The sequence below is a fragment of the Chamaea fasciata genome, unplaced genomic scaffold (genome assembly GCF_029207755.1).
Source record: "Chamaea fasciata isolate MVZ Bird 193981 ecotype frontalis unplaced genomic scaffold, bChaFas1.0.hap1 SCAF_9, whole genome shotgun sequence".
Classification (NCBI taxonomy): domain Eukaryota; kingdom Metazoa; phylum Chordata; class Aves; order Passeriformes; family Sylviidae; genus Chamaea; species Chamaea fasciata.
The window spans coordinates 3,262,616-3,284,833 of NW_027094094.1; the positions used below are offsets into that span (position 1 = coordinate 3,262,616).

The 22,218-nt window shown below is 45.5% G+C and overlaps 1 protein-coding gene across 3 annotated transcripts in view; it reads left to right on the forward strand.

Moving 5' to 3' along the window:
• The window catches only part of CTBP2 (C-terminal binding protein 2), a 135,408-nt gene that overhangs the window by 61,788 nt on the left and 51,402 nt on the right, over positions 1-22,218 (forward strand). For all 3 annotated transcript variants that reach the window (XM_066190743.1, XM_066190745.1, XM_066190744.1), the window contains exon 2: positions 14,242-14,401. In XM_066190743.1, the coding sequence (XP_066046840.1) occupies positions 14,344-14,401 (58 nt within the window). In that variant the 5' untranslated portion in view covers positions 14,242-14,343. The remainder of the gene's footprint in view (positions 1-14,241; positions 14,402-22,218) is intronic.

A 22,218-nucleotide genomic window follows, 5' to 3' on the forward strand; every position in this document is an offset into this window, starting at 1 on the left:
TTAAGCTCTCATTCCTCACATGGGCCAAGGAACACACAAGTCTGGCCATGACTTGTGTGCCCAGGAACATCAGAGTTGCCTAGTTCATCCAGGAGACATTTAAAGGTGATTTCTCTGGCAGATTTCCTGGCCACAGCCTGTGTTCTTCTGCCAGTCCTGTCTGGAGACCACAGGAGCAAGCTCTGCCGTGAGGTAACGGAGGAGGGAAATGTGGAGGCTGACCAGTGAGTGTGCCATCAACTCTTTGGAGACCTTTCCCTGTCAGTGAAGAGCCTTTTTCTGAAGTTGACATGGCAGGGACACCTTCCACTACCCCAGGTTGCTCCAAGCCCTGTCCAACCAGGCCTTGGACACTTCCAGGGATCCAGGGGCAGCCACAGCTTCTCTGGGCACCCTGTGCCAGGGCCTGCCCACCCTCACAGGGAAAAATTTCCTCCTAATCCTTTTGGTCTTTTTTTACCTTTCTTGTTGGGGACATTAGAGGTATGAATAATTAGCAGTGTGATTTTCAGTTATTGCGTTATGCATCTGGAAAGGGATGTATGTTAATCCAAAGTTCACAGATTTACCTTTATAGACTCTTTTTTAATAGCATACTGAACAAAAGTTGATAGATACTCCCAGGTTGTCACTTGCTGGGTTTCTTGTTTTTCTCTAAAGAGATATTTCGTTTTGTATTTGTTTTTTTCAGTACTCTTTGTTTGTAGTTGGTGAAAGGTGTTCAGAATTTTATTTCAGGAGTTGTGATTCTATCCAAGAGCAGCATTTCTGTGCAGGACAAGGGGAAACAAACCCTCTGTGAGTCAGGTTACCCTCCTTTTCCTGTTAAATCAAAAAGAGAAGAATGCAAATTCTTAAAAATTCCTGACTACTACCCAAACTTTACCATTTTTAGAGTTTCAAGTTTAGAAAAAATGACTCACAGGCACTTTTAATAAAGGATTGCTCAAAATAGAGTGGAGTGTGATTCACATTAAAGAATGAAGACCCAAGAGAGGCAACAAAGAAGTCTTTAACCTGATGCTCACTCATCCCCATGAGGATATTGGGGAGGGGATGGTTGGGATTCCTCTCAGGGCACCTGGTGCTGGGGGAGCAGCGTGCAGGGATCCTGCCCATCTTCTTTGTTGGGTTTTATTGGTCAGCGTGATTAGGCAATGCCTAATTGTTGAAGGCAACCCTGAAGATGACACCTTTGAGGGTGAGGTAGAAGCAGATCTGCAATTACAAACACACCTGCCTTTTGTTCCCCAGCACTGAGCGTGTGTCCAGCACCCCTCTGGGCTATTCTGAATTTTAGGGTCACCGTGGCAAGACAGGTGTCCCATCCACAGCAGTGTGCTGCCTGGAGGGACTTGGAGTGAGGAGCCAGAGCTGGCTCTACCTGAAGACGAGGAGCACTCGCAAAAATCTCGTAACACAAGCCTTGTGAGAAGAATTGTTTACCAAATAGCCAGCTAATCTAGTTTGCCTTTTCCACAGTGTTTTAGTTTGCCCTGCACTGGCAGTCAGCCTTTTTTTCCCAGGTTTAACCTTGCAGAGATTTTATCTTGCCAGTCTGCAGAGGTGGCTGCTGGTTGTGGAAAGCATCCCTGACTTACCGAGTGGATTACTGGGCAAAATCGATTTTACTTGGTACATTCATATGCTGAAAAGCAACATAATAGCGTCTGCTTTGCTTCTACGCCAGCGAGGGGGAAGTGCCCCAACATGTGCTGGAGAGCCTGCACGAGTCCGAGAGGCAACTGAGTGTTCTGGACCATATCCATCACCGGTGTAATTCTGACAGCACCGTTTTGGCTGACTGGGCAGGACCTGCAGAAATGCCTGAGGTGTATTTGCTGATGTATATTTTGTGGCTGTCTCTACTTAAGTGCTGTACATTCCCTGTGAGCTACGAGAGCAAAGACCTTCCCCGTGCTCCTTGCAGCTTCTTCAGTTGATATATGGTGTTCTCCCTCCTTTTTGTCAAAGTGTCCTCTGTCCCAGAGATAATGCAATTGCCATTCAGCGCCGTGCAAATACTCTTTTGTATTTGTATCTCTTTTCTATTTAATTATACTGTATAAATGTCCTCGGTAAATTTGATAAGTTGGGTGAAGGATATTGATTTTTGAGTCTCTCTTGTGCTGGGCTCCTTGTAGTAGCAGCAGCCGTTCCCCAGGCCTGTTTCCTGAGGAGGTTTTGAGAGTTCAGTGTTTAAGTAGCTATGGATAACAAAGGAATTTCTTTCTCTACACTCACATTTGATCTGCTGATTGCGGGGTTTAAGGCCAGAGAGAAAACATTAGTGCTTTGTTTTTTAGAGCCTTAGACTAACATCATCTGCAAAAGCAGGTGGGAGGGGAAACCAAGAATAGAGCCATTGCCTCCATTCCTGTAAATAAAGCTAGCAGCTTTGGGATGAAATGAGAGAGGGATGCTCCCAGGGTCGGATGAGGTCCTGGGGAGCAGTGGGAAGACCCTGGAAGCGTTCAAAGGCAGGTTAGATGGGGCTTGGAGCAAGCTGGTCTAGTGGAAGGGGGCTGGAACTGGACAATGTGTAAGGTCCCTCTTCCAACCCAAACTCTTCTGTGATTCCGTGATTCCGTGACCTGCAGCTGGGCAGGGCCCCCCTCACCCCTCCATCACCCCGTGGCTGAGGACAGGGCAGGAGGGGAAGGAGAGACCAGCGGGGGGTGCAGGCAGGCAGAAAGGAGGGGAGGGAATTGACAGGGTTAAAAGGGGAGGACCAAAGGTCTATTTTTAACTGCAGTTTTGAATGTGAAGTGTCACCGATGTTAAAAAAAGCTCCTGGTAAATGGTGGCAAGATGCAGGCGATAGTGGAAAGCCAGCTGCAGCTTTTTGAACTGTTTGCTGATGTTTGTGAGGAGGCTGCAAACATTTGGTTCGTGGTGATGTCTTAATTTTCCTTTCCTCAGCCCCAGGTCTCCCTGCACAAGTGACTTTCTTTAAACAGTGCTTAGCTCCCAGCCTCGTACGATTATTTTTGTTCTTTAAGAGGCAAAGAAGAGAGAAATACAGATATTTGCGCACTTTCCTTTTGCTCTTGCTTTCGTCGCATTCTCTTGGAACATAAAATGTTTTCCTTTTCTTTTTTTATTTTTAATGCTGAAAATTGGACGCTGATTATTTTTTTTTTTTCTGGCTAATTTCCACGTATTTCTCAGACAGGATTTTTAGCCTTGATCTGTAATGCAGGCCTGTGGCTGTTCTTGCTAAAAGTTGGATCCCACCAGAGCTTTCATTATAAATCCTTATTTTCTGTAGCAAATTGCTTTCTGCGAATGTCACCTCTCAGAGGTTTGGGTGGGTAGGGGGACGCTGTCCCTGCATTGCCAGGCCCCGCACCTCTCTGCCATCCACCCCAGCTTCCCCAGGATTTGGGAACGGGAGGTTTTGGCGTGTTTGCTGCTGGCTGCGCTGAGACAGGAGGCTGGAGCCATTGCTGTCACGCCAGCCATCCGTGGGATAATGCATCCCCAAGTCGTGGCCGTTTCTGTCTATTGTGTCACCGATCCGCGCATTAAAGGGACCCCGAGTAGGTGTTGCTACAATAAACCCTAACAGCTCTATAGGAGCCGTCACAGTTCATCGCATCAATAATCTGTGTGTTAAGGCGTCCTGAGCGGGCCTGGGCACACAATGGACCCTTATGGCTCCAGATGAGCCCGGATAAATTTAGGTCAGTAACCTGAGTGTTGTTCAATCCCAAAATTGCCCTGCTACGGAGAGCTGGCAAGGCTCGGAATAAAAATGCGTAGATGATGCAAACGTGGTGGTTGCAGAGGGTGCTCGTGGCTAAAGGTTGGTAGCGGGAGAATTATTTCGCCTTGTTTCTTGCTGTTATCTAAAGCTATCTGCGCTGGCTCGGCTCCCTCCTTCCCCTCGTGTGGCTCGGTGTGAGCGGGGCTGCGGGAGCAGCGAGGGAGCGGCCGGGACGGAGGGATGGGAGGAGCGGGGAGGAGGCAGCGCTCCACCGTTCTGCCGTCCCGGGGCCGCCCCGCAGCCCGACGGGCTCTTTCCCACGGGACTTCATGGAAACACTCGCGCATTTCCATCCTGCCTGTGCCTGTGCCTGACCCCGTGGAGCTCAGTATTGTCTGGAGCATGGCAGATCCCTGAGGGGCTGCCCGGACCCTTGATTGCTCCGAAAGCCACCCTCCATCCTCATTGCTGACCCATGTGGTGATCCAAGCCCTCCTTGGTGCGTGATGCCCCAACACCTGGCTGGGCTCTTCTCTCTGCCGTTCTTTGCATCCTGCCCCTTCCTTCCTTTCTCGTTTCCCTCAGACAAGGCCCTTTTGTGGAGAGGTGGAGGGAGAGGAATGCCTCCAGCGCCGGCCGGAGAGCCCGGCTCTCATTGTGGGTGTACGCCTGAATGGAGACGTAGCCTTGAACTCTTGAACTCCCCTCTTTTTTTTTTTTCTTTTTTTTTTTTTTTTTTGGTCGAGTAAAGCTGCTGCGTGCTGAAAACAAACAGGACTCACTCCGATGGAAAGAGATTGTATAGTGGGAACAGGTCTCAAACCACGAGAAAGGGGTTTTTCCGTGTTTCCATTCTGAGAGTTTCCATTTGAGATTTTGCCAGCAGTTGGGCAGCAGAAGATGAATTAGCTGAGCTGTTAAAGGTATTACACGTGTTTCCCCCTTCCGAGACTTGTTAGAACATATTTTCTTCAGTGATAGTAATAAGTGTTACAAACAAAACACAGTTTTCCCCTTTGAATATTCCTTTACACAGAGCATCATCTACATTAAAAAAAAAAAAAAGTACGTTAAGCAACATGAATAGCTTCAGGCTATTTTATTTCATGTCGCTAAATAAGTCAATGCAGATGAGTGCTTTTTATGTAAGAGTGGCTTGTAAATATAAACCTTAAGATAAGGGCAAACTATAACTCCGAAGATTTTCTGGAGACAGAAGAGTGTCACTGCTGCCTTTCGCTATTCCCAGTCCAGGCAGAGATCCCAGGACAGGGATTCAAAAAGATTGAATTTGTGCCATGTGTGGGGGAGTCCAGCGTGCTGGAGGAAAGCTGGGTCTCCTGGTTTGCTGGGGCAGGAGGGGCTTCCTCTTTTCTCTTCAGGTGAGTGAGGCCCTTCCTCTGGGTGAATGGTGAAATCTCCTGCAGGGCTTAAGGTTCCTCCTCTGGCCCTCAACTGGGATTTGAAGAAGTGGGCTGGTGTGATCTTTTCCCAGCACATGTGGGTGTCCATGTCAGATTGAATTGTCTGATCCTGATTATGGAAGAATTAAGAAATTTGGAGTGAAGGGTAGAATTCCAGACTTGGAGACACTCCAGTTGTGTGTCCCGCACATCTCTGGGGCTGGGATGTGTGTGCCATCATGTCCTTGTCACGTAATGCAATGCAGCAGCACCTGGTCACAACTCAGGACACTAAGTATGCCATGGCTTTGCTTGTAAGGATGTCCTCATCCTTATTTTATTATTTCTTTTAATTAGGAGTAGTGATACAGAGCCAAGGACTTGCAAGGGTCTCAAAGACAAGTGGTCCTGGTTGTAGTCTTGGTACTTTGGCTTGGACTCCCAAGGGAATGTGCTGATCCTGGGGTGGTTTGGGTTTGCATTGCTGCTCTTGCTGTTTTGAATTTCCTGCTGAGGGGGAATTCAGGAGTAACTTGTGAGTATTGCAGGAGTGTTTGCTTCGTGCAGATGTTGGGTCACATCCTGCAGGGCAGGAGCTCCGGGTGCTGCTGTGGTGCCTCTGCAAACCCCGGGATCACGGAGGGAAGCGGGCTTGGGGGATCAGCAGCACAGAATCATGGGGATGGGAGCAACACGGGGATTCATGGGGGCATGGCATGTGTGTGGCAGGAGTGGGGTGCAGAGGCTGGGAGGATGTGGCTCTTGGCCCCAAATGGAGATTTTGGTGTTCAGCTCGTACTCAGGAAGTTTGGCCAGCCTGATTACAAACATACGTGTATTTGGAGATGTACAGTGAGATATCTGCCTGTTTCCTAATTTGATTTGCATTTATATGGGGAGAGGAAAACCACCCGAGCAGGGGAGTGGGTGGCTTTGTGTGGTTCCCCAGCCAGCAGAGGCTGAAAGCAATTTACAGTTCACATTTAGCAGTATAAGTAGTAACCAGAAGGAGACATCTGAAGGTAGGTGGCCATGTCCTGCCCCTTGGCACTTGGCACTGAGGGAGCTGGATTTGCCTTTGTTCGGCTCCAGAGACGGATGAGCTCTCCCATCCAGCTCCAGAGATGGGTAATGATGCCACGGCACAATCTGCAGTTGTTCTCAGTTAATCATGTTCAAAATTTAAAACATAAAGTGCTATTTGTGAGAGTGAAAAGGATGAAGTTTGCTGTGTTATTGTTGGGGGAGTGAGAAGTGAACTGAACAAAACCAAGCCTTGGAAGCAACAATAGCTGCACACCAAAGGGTTTATTTAAGCAGGACTTTTTTTGATAGCTATTTCATCTTATTTTCCTCTTGTCCTTGCTCTTGCTTGCTCATCCATATGCAGCATATGGAAAGGTTGAAAAGTGGCAATTACTAAATGAGAGTCGACAGAAACTGTTCTCCAGCAGCTCCAGATGGGGTTAGTGATGCTGTTCCCAAGCTGCCGGCGCTTCACTCCGCAGTATAAAATGCCCTCTAATGGACAAGTAACTGCATAACTCATCCAACAAACCGGCAAATACTCATTTTTTCTCAGGATTTCTAATCTGCCGTGCTGATTTTGGTGCGGGAGCAATTAATGGCTTGAGTAGAGAAGAGCTTTTGCTTCTCCAGATGTGCAGACAGTGAAGGTTCACCTTTCTCCAGTGCTGGTCTTTTGCGATTAGTGCAAAGTCAGTAATTTGTAATTTAAGGAATTTTGGTAAAACGTAGCATGAGATTTTATTTTCCAGTATTGGCAGGGACCCCTGGAGAATGTAAAATTATTTACGTATCTTTTCCTGTTGTTTCATTTGAGAACTTAAGGGTAGTTTTCCAGCCATTTCTGTGCTTCAGCAAGGTCTGTGTGCACGTTATCAGCGTCAGATACTTAGAAAAACAAGATAAGAGAGGTTGAAGGAGGCCCATGATTAATTAGCAAATAGATTAGGCACTCTCAAAGTTAAGTGGATAATTGGGGTTCAGCTCCTGGTTATTGTTTTGCCTGCCACCAGCCTCTGAAGGCTGTTGGTGCAGGGTGAGCAGAGCGTCGACCTGCTTCACTTCTGGTGCCAGAAAGAGAGATGACAGTTATTTTCTTTACAGCAATTTTCTTGCTGTCTGTTGGGGTTGTTTGTTTGTATTTCAGTTTCAGGAATGAAAGGAGTGCCAGTTCTGGTATTTCCTAGTTTTACTTGAAAGCTCACAGAGATATCTGTGGAGGGTTGTTACTACCTGACAAGGGAGCATTGTGTGGATCTTCTTTTCTCAAAGCCAAGAGCAAATCCCTAACGTTGAAAATTGAAATTGGTAAAAGAAGTTGAAAATAAAAGGGATGTCTCACCCCCCTCTTTTTTGTACCATGGCTATTGTGGCAGCTTGAATATTGTCATTTCAATTGGTCTTCATAATATATGTCTGGCTGCTGAGAACCCAATCTGGAGAGCAATTTGTAGACTGACACAGGATTCATACAGAAACTTTTCTGAAAATCCAGTTCCAAACAAGAACTTTTCTCGTGCTTTACGCATCATTAAGATGGAGAGGGAGAAAAACACTACAAACCCATATGTCTTCTTTCCCTTTGAAGGGCACCTATACATAATTGTGATTCTTCTTTTCCTGAGTCAACAAGTAGCTTTGATGGAGTCGAGCTGCTGAGGAATAATCACTGTGACTTTCAGGGTCTGTAAGGGATGCAGGATCAGGCTCTCTCTGTCGTCTTTGAAGCCTCATTATTTTGGCAGAGTCTGTATCTCGTTGCATAGTGTTTTAAGATGAGGTCTGCATCGTTATGTAGCGTGTTTAATTTAGCAGCAGATGTGCAGGCTCATACGCCATGATGGTACACTTTGTTCACTCATATAATAGCAAGTTGCTCAAAATTGTTACCACTTCTTCAGCACAAGACTCGTACAGGGTGTTATTCACCTTTTCTGCGTGATGAGGAGTGGAAGAGCCCTTTGTGTGTCACCAGCAGGTGCTCACGTGGGAGTGCTGGCTCTCCACGAGCACGTTTAACCTGCTGCCTCCCTGTTTTCCCTGCATCCAGGGAATGCACCTTTCCCAGCCGGTTTAGGGGGAAGGCGCCAGGCAGGCAGCTGAAGGGTGAGGTTTTGGTTGTTAGGTTTCTGACCTGGAAAAGAAGCTGGACAAATAATTCTTCCTGCCACCCCCAGCAGCATCCAGGCATTTCCACTGAGAAGCCTTAACACAGAACATCACCAAACGCTCCACGGCAGCAAAATGATGATAAGAACTGCTAAAAACATTAAACCTAGTTAATAATGGCTTTGTAGCAACAGTCCTGCCCTCACTGTTTTGAGGGTGATGGTGGTCTGAGGGAAGTGCAGACTGCTGGGAGGGTGTTGAGGTTTAATCCCAGCCGGCAGCTCAGTCCCATGCAGTCGCTCGCTCCCTCCCAAGGGATGGGAGAGAGAATTGGAAGCATAAGAGTGAGAAAACTCGTGGGTTGTGATAAAGGCACTTTAATAGGGAAAGCAAAAGCCCTGCATGCAAGCAAAGCAAAACGGGGAATTCACTCCCCACTTCCCATGGGCAGGCAGGCAGGAGTTCAGTCATGCCCAGGAAAGCAGGGCTGCATCATGCATAGCAGTGACTTGGGAAGGCAAACAGCAACGCTCCAAACATCCCCCTCTTCCTTCCTCTTCCCCACTCTGCATGCTGAGTGTGACACCACATGGTCTGGGATGTCAGCTGTCCTGGCTGAGTCCCTTCCCAACTCCTTGTGTCCCCCAGGCCCCTCACGGGTCGGGCAGTACGAGGAGCAGAGGCCTTGGCTCTGTGTAAGCCCTGCTCAGCGATGACAAAAACATCCTTGGATTATGAACCGTGTTTCCAGCACAAAGCCAAACCACCACCCCCCACCAGTTACCACGAAGAAAATTAACTCTACCCCAGCCAAACCCAAGGTGTGATTTACAGCCAGGGTAGTTCTCCCCCCAAAAAAAGAGAAAAAGACTTTTCTTTTCTGCCTAGCATCCTATTTCACATGCAGTGGCTGGGTGTGTTTAGTGGAGCAGGAGAAGTCAAACCCTGGCCACACAAAAACTCCGTGATCCCGCTTCCCACGCGAGGGCGTTTATATCTCTCAGGCATTATTAAAAAAAAAAACCCCACACCTATTTTGGATAATGAAATTCTTTATTTGTTCTCACTATTAGGATAATTGTTTAATCTATTTTTGGTTCCTACCGGGCTGTTTGGTTTAATGGTGTCTTAACGCTGTGAGCTTCTCACGTTGCCTCCTCATTGTGCTTTAAAGGACGATATCCCAAAAGGATATCCCCAAGGCCTGTGCTGTCCCTTCCCTTCCGTGCTTCCCTCCTCCCCTGCAGCCTCAGAGAGGGAGGCAGGTGATGGGGGCTGAGCAGGGCATCGCGCTTAGGCCTGGATGGGAGGAGGGATGGCAGAGTGTTCTCCAAGTGCTCCTCCTGCATTGTGCCGTCTCCTTTGTCCGCCTCCCTCCCCTGTCATTATCTCTGCGTGTCTCCTGCTTTCTTTTCCCGGCGTTGCGTTTCTCACGCTGAGCTCTGGTTCCCAGCCCCTCCTGCCCTCCCCGCAGCAGCTGAAACACCGAGCAGTGGGAATGGCCAGAGCTCAGGATAGCGAACGCCCAGGGATGCTGATGCAGGGCTGGAACAGTTCACAGCTCCGAGGGCTGTTCTTGCATTCAAATCTCAATTCAAGGGTGATCGAGCTTTGAAAAACTGGACCTTTACTCAAAGGAGGATACAGGGAGAGCTGCCCATGCCATCAGATACTGACTTCAGCAATCCTGCTTGGGCATCCTGCTCTGCTTCCAGCTGAGAGGACTGACGTTCTGCAGTAATCATGAGTACAAAACCTTCTCCAGAATCCTCTCTCTTCCTGAGAGCCTAGGAAATACCTGGCAGTACCATCAAAACATTGGGACTTGTTGAAGTAAGGAGTTGTACATGTGAAAACCCATTGCAGATGTGAGGAAAGAGGGATGGAATTTTTCCTTTGCTGTTTGGAAATGGGACCTTTTGCAGTTCCTGGAGCTGGTAGTTTTCTCTAGGAGAGACTCTCCATTTTGTTGCTGCCTTATTTCATAGAGGGTAGAAAATGTAGGCAGTTGGTTTATCACGGAACAGGGTGTAGGGAACACCATCCGGCTTTCCCAGGGCTGTGCACAGACAGGGAATGTGTGAGATGTTGTGTCTGGAGCATTGGGAAAGGCATCTCTTAATCACCTGCCAGGTGCTGGATGGTTTGGTGCCAGTGCGTGTGATGTATGCTCTAAAATAGATGTTGCCCACTGGCACAGGTTGCCCAGAAAAGCTATGGATGCTCCATCTCTGGAAGTGTCCTAGGCCGGGTTGGACAGGGCTTGGAGCAACCTGGGATAGTGGAAGGTGTCCCTGCCCATGTAGGGGGTTGGAACTGGTTCATCTTTAAGATCCCTTCCAACCCAAATCCTTCTGTGGTTCTGTGACTGATATTAGTGCTCCTGTCCTCCCTCCATGTGCCATAAAGAGATGGTACAAAAGTGCAAGTTGTGAAAGAGCCTGGAAGACAGGATGTTCTTCATAAAATCGCTTTTCTCTTACTTTTATAAACCGTGCATCTTCTTTTGGAAGATCACCTCTATTTCTTTTCATTTTCCATCAAAAGTCAGGATAAAAAAAGCCCTAATACAGCTTTCCCTGCACTCATTTTCTGGCTCATGGATTGTGCTCTTTAACAGGCAGTATTTAGAATCTATTTAAATGTGTTACGTCAGGATTGAGGTTTTTTTCCTAAAGTGTTGTATTTAAGTAAATTCCTTCCCTAAATAAATAAATAGGGAATAAACGGAGCTATCATCGTGTCCAGAGGTTTTCAAGAAAATTTACATTTTGAAAGACGCTTTTGGAGGCTAACACGGCCATGCAATTACTGTATGTAAATCACTTCACTTGTTTCCTAATCTTGCTGAAGATGAAGTACAATTTTTGTGCGTGTGCCTCTTCCTCTCAAATTTCTGTAGACAATGAGGTTTTCTTGTCTTTTAATTGCTGACCATGATTTTTGTTCTGCCTGGCCTGATTGTGTTTATTTTATGGGTGGGGGGACTTTTAGCCCTGTGATTGTTTTGAGATTGGGTTGGCTGTAGAAACCATGGGGGATAGATCGAAGTTGGGTGCACAGCTGATTGCATCTTCCGTCCCACAAATGGAAGAGCTGCTTTCTTAATTACAGCCTCATGCGAGGGCTGGGGAATATCCTCTTGTTTCTGTGCCCCACACATCTGCTTTTCTCCATTTTGTCCGTCCCTGCCAAATCCTGCTCAGCAGCTCCCACCACATTTTTAATAAGTTCTAGTTCTCTGAGCTGGGCTTGTATTGTTTGTTGGTACCACCATGGACACCGGTCAGATAAAGATGGGGCAGTTCATGTCGTTAGGAGGGAGCTCATTCATGGGCATTACATTAAGCTGTGTGGGACTCTGATGAGCAGTAATTTCTCTGATTGTTATTAGTTTCTTTTGTAGGAAGTTTTCCTCCAGGGAGTAATGCAGGGAATTGAGATGGCTGGGGAGAAAAAAAAAAACTTTAATGGATGCATTTGTCCATCAGAAAATGCACTCTGTCAGAATTAAGTACACTTTGCAAATTGGTTTTGTTTGGGGAAGTAAAGGAGCAGAGAGTTGCAGCCCCAACATAATGAACCATTTGAGTGTTTTCAGAACAAAATAAATTTTTTCTCTTCTGATGTGATTTCATTTTTTTAATAACCTGGTATTTCTCTCTGCAAGTGGAATGGGATGTAATAGAGGTAAAAAAAAAGTCATGTGTGTCCCTGTAAATGTTGATCATGGAAATGCCATTAGCTTCTCGGGCTTTAGCTACACTAACAGCTTAATTTTTGTTGCATGAAATATTTTGACTGTACCAAGCCTCTGCCTCCGGAATGGAAGTTTTCTGCGTCTTCTAGAACGTTGCATTAATTTTTAATATGAGTGGGAATCGTGCTCTTTAGCATCCCTATGTTTAAAAAAAATCAATTAATTATTGCTATAAATCTCAGTGATTATGCTGCAGTTGTGCTGCTGGGAAATTGGCCATTAACTACCAGGAAATCGCCGATCATCCCTTAGTTGGAATTCAGCTGTACCAACACGAGGCTTTTCCTTTTGGAAATTAACTATCAATGTGATGCATAATTGATAACCATTTATAATAATAACAATAATCTCCATGAAATTGTCATCCTGGAGTGCAGAGGCTTTGTTAGAGCCTTTACCCCTCGCGTGCTCTGCCTGCTGCACTGGTTAACTGGGTTTTCTGGGAAGTTATTGGAGTGTTTTTTTGGAGAGCCGGTGCTGGTGCAGAAGAATAAAATGCAAAGGAGAAATGCCTGACTGGGCTACGTGAACCTCCAAGGGTGTTCCAGAGGATGGAGGATGGTTTAAGTGTTGCTATTGCTTCCTTCACAAGGGAAAACAAAACTCCAGGTTACAAACATTGCCCAAGGTCAACTTCTGGACATCGACCTGGATTTTCTGCTGTGGTGTCTTCTCTTGTGTCCTGCATTTCGTGAAGTGGACCATTTTTTAGTCTGCCACAAAAATTTTGTTTGCAAATGGTGCAGTGTGAAAATTCACCTGCTGGAGAGGAGCTGTTTGGGGGTCGGTTTGAATGAATGGTGCCAGGGTTGTGGTTACTGCTGGCTTTTCAGATTTTTTTTCCATTTTTTTTTAAACCACTCTAGTGTATGTAGGCAGAGGTTGGGGCTTTGCAGGGTGATACAGATACAGATCAGGAGAGGGTTTCTTGCTGTGCTTGCACTCATTTCTGCCTCCCTTTACCTCTTCTCTCTACGCAAAGCTTCTGAAAACGTGGTGGTGCTTTGCTTTGCCTCTAGAAGTCACAGATTTACACTAATTCTATTCTTTTGGTGCCTTGCAGTGAGTGGTGGATGGCTGAGGGGGGGCAGAGGCCTTCTTCTTGAGCAGGATTCCTCTTTGGGAAGGTTTGTAGTTGTTACCAGGGTCATCTGTCTTCGCCTTAAAATACAAAAGAGGATATTGAATCAGCGGTCGCACAAAATACTAGCGTGTGTTATGTTGGATTGCTGGAATTCAGTTGTCAGCATGAGGTCTCTTCTTCCATGTCTTGATTCATGAATGCTGTTGCGGAACTTGCTTTGAAAAACTCTCACCTGGCTTTTACATCAAAAAATCAAACCTGGTGGAAGTACCACAGCAGCACATTCCGAGGCTGCAGCCGAGCTCAGGTCAGGGATTAAACAAACCTTTGGATGTCTGTAAGAGTCAAACGTGTGAGACCTGAGAGTATCCATTAAGGGTCTTCCTCTGTGCCACCAGAATGCAGAAAACCTTTAGTTGTTGTCTCTTTGGAGAGCTTTTCTTGTCATTAAGCCACACACACGTGGCTTCGTGGATGGTTTTATCTCATTTGCATTGAAAAACGTGCGCGCTGCAAACGGCACCCGAAGTTTAAGGTTGGCCCTTCAAGTATGAGGGCAAGGACAGGCTGTGGTGACAGCTGGAATATACATCAAGGTCTCCTTGTAAATTCAAGGTCCATTGATGACTTTTACAGGGCAAGGTTTAAATACGAGAGTGTTTTGTGTATGGAGGTACTGGCAGAGCAAGAACTACTTTCCCTGTTTTATGTACTCTTTAAGAATCTTTCAGCGTCTGTGAGCCTACAAAATAACCTCATGGATTTTATCCGCCAGGAATGGATTTTTCAGTCAGAAACAAAACTGGGAAGCCCATGCAGTGCTTTGGCAGTGCTCGTGTACAAGGCTGGTTTTCTGGATCGCAGGGCGGATAGAGAGACTGATCTGTGGTGCCAGATGTGTGACTTGTGGGGTGCAAATTCAGAGCTGTCCTTTCCAAAACCTGCTCTGCTCTTGGGCACAGGCACATCTCTCCTGGTGTGCTGGAAATCCTGCACTGGTTTGGGCTGGAAGGGGCCTTAAAGCCCACCTCGTTCCATCGGCAGGGGCACCTTCCACTATCCCAAGTTTTGAACCCCATCCACCCTGGCCTTGAGCACTTCCAGGGATAGGAAGTCAACAAATCTTATGAATCCTCTTCTTTCTCTGCAGGATCCACAGTGGCGGTATGCACGCCCATTCCTGTGAGTTTTCCTAAGCTCCTGGCGGACTGCTGTGCTTTTTGAGTCAGAAAGTTGCAAAATCCCATCAAGAATGGCACTTGTGGATAAACACAAAGTCAAGCGGCAGCGACTGGACAGAATTTGTGAAGGTAAGAGCGTGCTTTGGTTTTTCTGGCAGATGATTAGGGTAGAATATCTCATTTTTTCCTTGTTTCTTTCAGTACTTAACATAAAGAGATCCAAATCCAGGGCTGGATTCCCTGTCCTCCCTGTAGGCTCAAAATACATTCACACTGTTCTGGTTACTCACTTGGAAGTCACGTGTAGTCCTGTGAATAAGATTTTTGTATAATTACCAGGTCACCTCCTCTTATCCGAATTTCTACTAAAACGATTTGATTGGTCCCAATTTAAAAGATATTTATCTTCATCCTGTAAGAAAACGATGGAAGATTGAAGAGCTGTTGTTCTTATGGTTTTGAGCACGTTGTTGTAACAGCTTTTATTTGGTCGGTGTGTGGGGGTCGGGCAGGTTTGCTGCAATTATTTATTCGTGGTGGTTACAGTGTCTCAGCACAGGTGACTTTTACCTTTGAGAGGAATCTTCCAGCAGAAAAAGTTTTTTTAGGAAACGTTTTCCATTGCAGCTCACGTGGTGTGAGTTACTTACAACAGAAATCAAGTGTTGGCAAACAGGCTCTGACTTTTTGGTGTACACTCCAGTAATTCTCCAATGCTCGTGCAAGTTCTGCCATCAGCAGCAAATGCAGAGCAGAGCGTTGTTTTAGGAGGAATATCTCCTCAGGAGTTCCAGTGTTCAGCTGCTCTTAAGGAGATGGATAGTGGCCTGCAGGGTAACAATTTGCAGTATTACTTGAATGCCAACGAGGTGAAATAAGATTTGGTGGTGGATGAAAGCACAGAGCTCACAGGGGAGTTGTGCTGCGCCTGCCTGAGCAAAACGTGTGGGGCTTTGTGGAGTTTCAGTGCGAAATGCTGATCAGCAGGACAAGGGTGGACTTTGCCTTGGCTTTTCTGAGTTAAATATTGCTGACTCTACACTGCTGCTGTTTTAAACTCAACATAAGTTACTTATCTCCTCTCATTTTGCTCTGTTAATTTTGGAACAGCGGAGACAAAGCAGAGATGAGTTAGGAGGGAGTATCCAGGGTATGCTGCAGTGTGGAGCTGCCTCTTTCTCCTACTGAATGTCATAAACACTCAGGTGTAGCGCACTATCTCATCTTCAAAACTTACTTTGAACTTGACTTAAAAGAGTTCTATCAGCTGAGCCTGGATTTTCAAAAGCTGCCTTCCTGGTTTGATGTTTACCATCAGATCTAGTTGCTGAGTGTACAAGAAATTCAAAAGGATCGTACAACAAACCTGCTAACGGAGCTTTAGATGTGACTGAAGTCTAGATTATTTTTCTCTGATATATTAGGGGGGTTTTTTTCTTCTTTCTTGGTCAAAAGATATTCTTTTCTAATCTGTAAATGTGCAGGAGACATAACTTTTTAAAGTATACTTTGTCATTTGCCACTGGGTTTGTAATGTGATGGAAATGATGGGAGACGCTGCTGTGTTGCATTTGGGAGCAACAGACAAGGACTGAGTGTGAGAAGGATTGCAAAAATTGCCTTGAAAAATGCAAAAAGCTTCAGATTTGCCAAAATATTAGATTTGTAGGACAGCTGAATACTCTACTGGACTCTCTGATGGATATTTTTGACTATAGGCTCCTAATCTTGGATTATAGCATAGAAAAGCACTGAAGGGGGCCATGCCAGCTGCTGTGAAAACACACTTTGAAAAAGATAATTTTTCTTGGTTTTGTCTTGAAAGGGATATAGAATAATCAGTGAAAGATGATGAGAAAAATTAGGGAACTAGTTCAGCAGATGGAGGAGAGGAGTCTTTGCAAACAGAATTATGTTCAGTGAGAAGAATCTATTCCTCCATCAAGCTTAGGGCAATGTGGTCCAAAATAGTTGCTTTTAATGATTTCCTGTTCTGTGAAAGCACTTAAGGAGCTTTTCCCTTCAAATGTGAATGGGATACAAAGCTGCATTTACCTGATGAAAGACTAAACATCTGGTAGCACAGAGGTGTATGTCTGTGCTTTTCCTGAAGTTGCATATACCATCCCTTTTACTATTCCCCACACAAACCCTTGCAGAGTTTGGACTTTATTCCATGCAGCAGCATGGTGGCAGGTCTGGAGGTGAAATATCCTCGGGCTGCATGTTGTAATCGCTGTCCAAACTGCCAGACAGATTCTTCTTCCTGCAGGCTTACTGAAACCATAACCAGACACATGTTGAGGGAAATGCCTTACAAACTGTCAGGGCATTAAAAGAGTTTATTAAGGAGTTGCAGAGTTTGTATTACTCTGTTAAACGTACATCTGGAGTGGAAAAAATAATCCAAGCCGTACAAGGAGGTGGTATAGTTTAAAAAGCCAGTTCACAGCCTTTATAGCCAGGTTTATGAGTCTTCCAAAGAGGGGAGCTGTGCAGTCTCAGGGCATGGCTCAGCTTCACCAGCTCCTCTGGTTTTGGTTTTTTAAACACATATTTATGACGTCTTTGTATGACAGCGTTACTTTTTGCTCTGAGCAGGCTGGTTTGAAGATGTGAGCTTTTTTGACCAGGTCACAGATTTTGATCTGTAGAGGAATGTGGGTGGGATAAAGGTCCAGACTTGAGGGGATAAAGGAATTTCGGGGCAGCAGCCTGCAGCAAAAGCATTTTGAATAGTCTGTCAGCAATTAAGTGGGTTGGTGATGCCTATCCGAATGAAGTTGGACTGTGCTCACAGTGGTCTTGGCTTACCCATTTCTTTCTCTTCTGGTTCTCCCAGAGACTTTGGGTGCCTGTTCTGTAATTGGATCCATATGGGTAGCAGGGTGGACCCATTGAATGGCTGGGGCTTTTGCAAATAATATATGGAGAGTGGTTTACATAATTCCTGTTTGTGGAATTGTGTCTTATTCCACAGCGGGTCAAAGTATGCTTTAGAGGTGGAACCACTGGTGCTGTGTGGAGTCAGAAATGTCCAGCAGCCCCTCTTTTGGGTCCTGTTCCCATGAGCTTGTGATTTTGCCACACTTAAAATTTGCTGGAGCTGAAATTTTCCATTCCATGACTGGTTTTTTACCTCAGGGTGAATGAAAAAAAAAAAATAAATAAAGAGTTCCAGCAAAAATTGCGGCGCCGCGTCCGAGTGGGAGATGGAGAGGGAGGGATGTTGGCTTTGCTCTGTGTGAAACAAAGCCGAGGCACAGTCCTGCAGCCATGGATGTGGAGCTGCCAGACCTGCCTGCTCTGCCTGGGATAAAAAGGGCCTGAATTTTGCAGCCAAGTTGCTGTGTGTAGGAGTGGGCTCCTTCCCAAACCTGGTGCAGTTTCCAGCCTTTCAGAGAAATGGCAGCAAAAGCCCTCAGGGCAGAGCTCACCTGCCTTTCATTCAGGAAACAACAACAGGGAGATTAGGTGTAATTTTTTTCTTTGCTACCTGTGGCAGAACAAGGTGTCTGACAGTGCCTCCATGGCACTCCTGGTGCACGGCATCCATCCCTCCCATGGGACTCCAGTGCTCGCACACGGCATTCCCGGGCAAGGAAATAACTTGCAGCATCATTTTTGCTGCTTGCTCAGCTGATCTTTATGCTGTGCTTCTGTCAATATGCTTAAACAAATATTAAACATCACCAGGAGCTCGGCAGGGAGTGAGAGCAGCCCGTGCACAGTTGCTGGTTGTGTCTCTGGGAGCAGGCAGGGGAGAAGGTGCTATGGCACTGTGTCATTCCCTTGTTGGGTGTCAAAACTCAACGGGGACAAGGCAGCAGTGGTGGCACCACCGGGATGCAGGATGGCAGCATCTTGTGTCTGTCTACAACATGGGTTTCCCAACACGACTGAATTCCTCTGTGATGATGCCAAGTGCTGCCTCTGCTCCAGACCACTGCAGCTCTGCCAGCCAGGTCTTCAACACCAGTGCCGTGGAATGGGAAAGCCTGCCTCCAGAGGTTATAGTTTGCACTAACGTACACGAGTCAGTTAAGCTTTCAACACATGCTGCAAAAAGTGGCAGCCCTGAGATGAGCAAGAAGCAAAGTGAAAAAATAATTGCAAGGCCAAGCGAACCCAGACATTTTCTGACAGTTTCTGCTCCAGGATTTGTCGTTATCCAGTGGGAAATCGTGTCCTTACGTGTCAGTTTGTGCCACCAAAGTTGTCTGTACTTTGCAAAATAGAACTGTTTGCAGGGCAAACAAGCCATCCGTACTCTTTGTTTTCTTTCAGCTCCTTTGATATGTCTGATGGCCGATAAATGCCAGCACAGTCACAGAATACTTTTCAGTGCTTAATGCACGAGTCTCTGGCTTTTTGACTTACTGCCTTGCATTCTGAGTGGCACCCTGATGTCCTCCTTGGCCGAGGCTTCTGTGGTCATGCTTCCTGTGGGAATTCCTCGTGTATTTACCTTCCAGCCACTGGAGTATGTGTGTGGCCGTGACTCCCCACAAATCCTTGTTTCTCAGTTGGAATGTGACCCCCACCGTGGTTACTGAAGCCTCTTGGGTGGGTCTGAGCCCTTGATGGAAGAATTTGTCTTGCAAACCTTGAATAGGCACCTTCCCTCTGGGACACCATCCAGCTGGGATTTGGAATTATAGGGTGGGTGAAGGGGCTGCCCAGCGGGGCTGGGAGTCCCCATCCCTGCAGGTGTCCAAGGAAGGACTGGACTGGTGGCTGGTGACAAGGTGGGGATTGGTCACAGCTCGGACTCGTGGTCTCAGAGGTCTTTTCCAACCTCAATGATTCTCTGAAATGGAGGAGGGAATTCGGGGTAGGAATTGATGTTTTCAGCATCACCAAAGTTATCTCTGCTGTGGCTGCATTAGGCTGGTTAATTCATTTCAAGGGTGGACAGAAATGTTGTAGTCCACTCTTCCCTCTGTGACAGAAGTCAGTGCAGACCATGTCCGGTGATATTTGAATAAATACACTGTGTAACGGTAGGTACTCTGCTACCTACCTGGATCAATGGCAGGAGTGCTTTTTACCTTTTTATTTCAGTTTATCCTCCACAGACGTGGACTTAATAATCACAATGTCAATTATTTCTTATTGTGCACTTTCTTCTTGTTAAAAAAAAAAAAAATCCACTAACCCTCAACAAAAGTGCCCCTGAAGAACTGTGATGTTTCTGGCTTTTCAGGAGTATTTGAACAATTGTGTCCCTGAGGTCTGGGCCCACACACCACTAACAGCAGACTATGGAATAGATTCTCATTCAATAGCCACAGTCCACTCATGTTAAAAAAGAGAGGAACCTTGCTCCTGGAACCAAAACGGAAAACACACATTATAACTACAGCCCTGGAAAGTGGCTGCCTCCAATTCTTGCTGCTTTGTCTAATGTAACAGTAGCAAAAATGCGTACATTTGATATTTGGGTGGAGAAATTTTCTTCCATTCTTGCAAATTTGCACACCAAGGAGCATCTGATAATACTTATTTTTACTGCTTAGAAATGGAACCTGATTATCTCAGGAAATCCTTATCACCACTAGGCATTTGATGAGAAACAATGAGTTAAAGATGATATCAAGCACGAAAGAAACCGCTTGTCCTGAGTAAAAGTGACTTATTTAGAATAAATGTAGACCTTTTTTATCTAGTGGATTTGAGTTTCTTTGTTCCGCGACTATAAAACACAGTACAAGGATTTCCCCCCCCCCCCCACAATAAAGCTTTTTGTACTTTCTTTTTTTAAGTTTCCACCTCAAAGCACATAAACTATCAGGCTTTTAAGGAAGGGTTGCTTACCACATTTAGCCTAGAGAAAAAGCAGTATTAGCTTGTCAGATCTTCTGCCACTGCACCCTGTGCTGATTTATGCAAACTGAAGATCTGTCTGGCTGCTCCTGATGTTTTGCTTTTCCAAAATGAAGTCTTTGGCTTTTATGGAGGTTTCAGAAAATCGGTTCAAATTCATACAAAAGCTGGATTACACCTCTTTTTACCAGTGAAAAGTAATGCTCTTAATTATCCCCTGCTCTGATAGAAGCATGGCGTATTTGGGAATTACTTGTCATTAATAGCTTTTGTGAAAATTTTAAGAATTTTTAAAAAATTGGACAGTATCCTGTAGATGAAGAAACTTCAGGCAGTCTCAGTGGGTTTACAGATGTTATTCAAGCTTATTGACCTTATTCCATGGCTTTCAACCCTTTTGCTGTGCTGAATCCAGAGCTCTCTATGCTTGTATGAGTCCTTTCTGTGCTTTGGGATGGAGCTCGTATCCAGGGGTGTGCTGTTGTCCTTGCATGGATGCACAGGCTGCTCCAGTAGCTTCCAGTCACTCCTGCGTGGATGTTTTTGCTGTACATCCCCTCCTGTGACGTTCCACAGGGGAATGTGCATGACAAGATGTAGGACTCGAGCCAGATACGAAGGCAGCCTGACAAAATGCCCCAGGCATCCAGGCAAGAGGAAGACACATTTAGAGGAGGTTACAGACAAAAATTCCATTAATTTGGTGTGCATCATAGTAGATGTGTGTGGCTCAAGCTGTTGCAGGAGGGGGAGCTCCCCTTTCCCTGGCCTTGAGGGCCATATGCACCAAAATAGGAAAAAAATACTTCTGTTGTGTTCTCCTTGTGTTTAAACCCACAGTGATGGGAACTTAATACGTGTCTAACTCTTAATTCTGCCTTGTATTTTTCCATTTTCCCCGGGCTCCAGACAAGGTTCCGTGTAACACGCTTTACAACTTCGTGTCGTTAATTAAGAAACAATTACAGCTGATGACTTCAATACCATCAACCTAATTTCCATCCTTACCACATTTCCCGTTTAAATTAACTGGTTTAGGGATTAACATGTTGTCATCATATCTGGGTTGTTTGTTGGTTTTGTTGGGGTTTTTTTTCCTCCTTACTATAAATCCTCCCCTGGCCTTTAAAGATTACTCAGAAAAGTGATAATATTCCTGGAATATTCACTGGGAAGGGGTTGTTGGAGCAGGGCCTTGGGGCAGCCCTTGCACCTCTTCCCAAGCTCTGGAATGCTGCAGAAGCTGCCTCCAGCATCCAGGGGGTGGAAATTGGCTGCTTCCAAATATGTGATGAGAAATGATCAGTCCTCGGGGACAGATGAGAACAGGATGGGGTTTCCTTCAAAATACCAGGAAAAAACCTTATATCTGACTCCTAAATTGCACTGTTTCAGGGACTGGTGGTGTTTGGATCCGGACCAGTCTTTTCAAATGTAGCCTGATTTCCTGAATATTTGCTGGTAAATATTTTGACAGGAGTAGGACATCTGGCTATACTAAAATAAAGCTGCAGGGAAACACATTACACAACTTTTCTTTTATATTTTTTTGCTCTCCGCAAACAGATGTAATGGATCGAAGTGCCAAAACAGTGAAGGTTTTCATTAGGGAGCTTTCTTCAAAGAGCAAGTTTTGAGTTGGTTTTGCGTTTCTTAAAATTGAAGCACGTTGATCATTTCTTAGTGACACTTTTATACAGCCCATTAGCTTAACAGTGTTAATTTGGTTTTTCTTCTCTTTTTTAGACTATCTTTTAAATTTTTATTTAAAACAAAACACTCTCTGCTGCCATCTAGCACCTCAAGACTTAGTAGTAAACAGGTTAAGTTCACAAAATAGCCTTAGTATACAGATTTACACCCATTTTTGAGAAAAAACTGTGGTGCTCCAGCTGATGATACAGATATTTGATTGACTCAGCAAATGAACATGAGCAAGGATGGTGAGGGAACACAGTAAGATATAACTCACTTTTGATGATTTGCAATACAACAGTACAAAAGACCAGTCTTTTTAAAAAGCAAGACATAATTTTTTTTTTTTAGCTAAAGTAGTATTTCCTCCTGTTTGGTTTTGGTTTTTTATCTGTGATGGAGGTGAAAGGGAAGTACATGTTTCA